The following is a 1414-nucleotide window of genomic DNA, read 5'->3' on the forward strand; positions in this document are numbered from 1 at the left end:
ACTTCCGCAAACACGACCTAAATTTGAGCCTGAAATGGGTCACACGCGGTCAAAAAGCAAACGCTGATCCATTTTCATCGACGCGTTGAGTCGTCTTTTATGTTCGTTTCAAACACGCGTGGACAGTTTGAGTCAAGGGGTGGCGTTGGAGTTGCTCTTACGCCCTAGTTTGTCGTACTCTTGTTGTGCCGTATGCATGTAGTCGCCAACCCTTATGCCCAGGTCTCGGAGGGCAAGGCGTTGGGCCCAGCCAATACCGGAGCGAGGACTAGGGATGTGCAGCACCACGGCCATCTTTGCAGGTCTGCAAGCAGCAGTGTTTTTGTAAAGCCACGCGATAAGAGAGGCACGTGAATAGTGTGGAAAAACTGGATGGGCCGTAGTTATAGCCAGCCGTGGGAGACAGGACAGCAATGTTGGAGCCATGCCACTGTCGAGCAAGCATGCAGCTAGGTTTTTATAGCAAGCTTTTGCGACACAGCCACGATAGCGGCAGCCATCGATCAACGGTGCTAGGCAGTGAATTTTATCAAAATCTACATTATATAACAGTGTTTACGGATGCGAGATACAATATTTGCTGTTTAACAATCAACTGAGCAAGCAGGTACCAAACATAACAGCTGCACCGTAAGTGGTCTTCGAAAAGCAGCATTCCACGGATAGAAGCAAATATGTCTTCCCTGAGAATATAATGCCAGGTGAATTTATGACCACTCACCGTCGCAATACTGTCACCAGCATTGAACTTCAAAGCATGGAGACATGAAACATTAACCAAACCAAGGTGAATATTAAACGACACATTAAAATAGCAATATTAACAGTCAGCTAAAACAGGCCACAGCATCTGCTGCACTGTTGTAGTTAGGGGGCATGACACTTCTTCCAACAGACGGCATGATAGTAGTACACTTAATTTACAGGGGAAGAACAACCAACTGAGTTTTGCAAGAACACTACTGTGATCTTGAATGTTGATCAAGACGAGCAGCATCCGTTTTGCTGGGCAACAGGCTGACCCCGCATTTGCACAGTGGCAGGCTTGCTGGCATTTCCAGCCGGTTGGCTTGCCATCCTGTTCAAAAGAGGTAGCAAAGAGAATTAAGATTTAACGCCTATTATACACCTATTCATGTAAATATAACAGAACCAGATATCATGGTGCATCACTTCAAATCAGATTCACTGGCACTAGATTTAAACTGCTGTGGCTTTCAAAATTTAGTACCTCCAAAAATGGTGTTACTGCTGAGTCAGCATAACACCTGTAGCTACTCCCTCCGTTTCTAAATATAAGTCCTTCTAGAGATTTCAACACATACACCATACGGATGTATATACACATATTTAGAGTGTAGATTCATTCATTTTGCTATATTGGAATCTCTAAAAAAGACTCATATTTAGGAAA

The 1414-nt window shown here is 44.3% G+C and overlaps 1 protein-coding gene across 1 annotated transcript in view; it reads right to left on the reverse strand.

Annotated features, from left to right (window-relative positions):
- Positions 1-766: 766 nt before the first annotated feature.
- Positions 767-1414, reverse strand: part of LOC119268191 (ras-related protein RIC1) — a 3634-nt gene continuing 2986 nt past the window's right edge. The window contains exon 8 of the mRNA XM_037549770.1: positions 767-1078. Coding sequence (XP_037405667.1) covers positions 982-1078 — 97 coding nt within the window. The 3' untranslated portion in view covers positions 767-981. The remainder of the gene's footprint in view (positions 1079-1414) is intronic.

The sequence above is a fragment of the Triticum dicoccoides genome, chromosome 3A, assembly GCF_002162155.2.
Source record: "Triticum dicoccoides isolate Atlit2015 ecotype Zavitan chromosome 3A, WEW_v2.0, whole genome shotgun sequence".
Lineage (NCBI taxonomy): Eukaryota > Viridiplantae > Streptophyta > Magnoliopsida > Poales > Poaceae > Triticum > Triticum dicoccoides.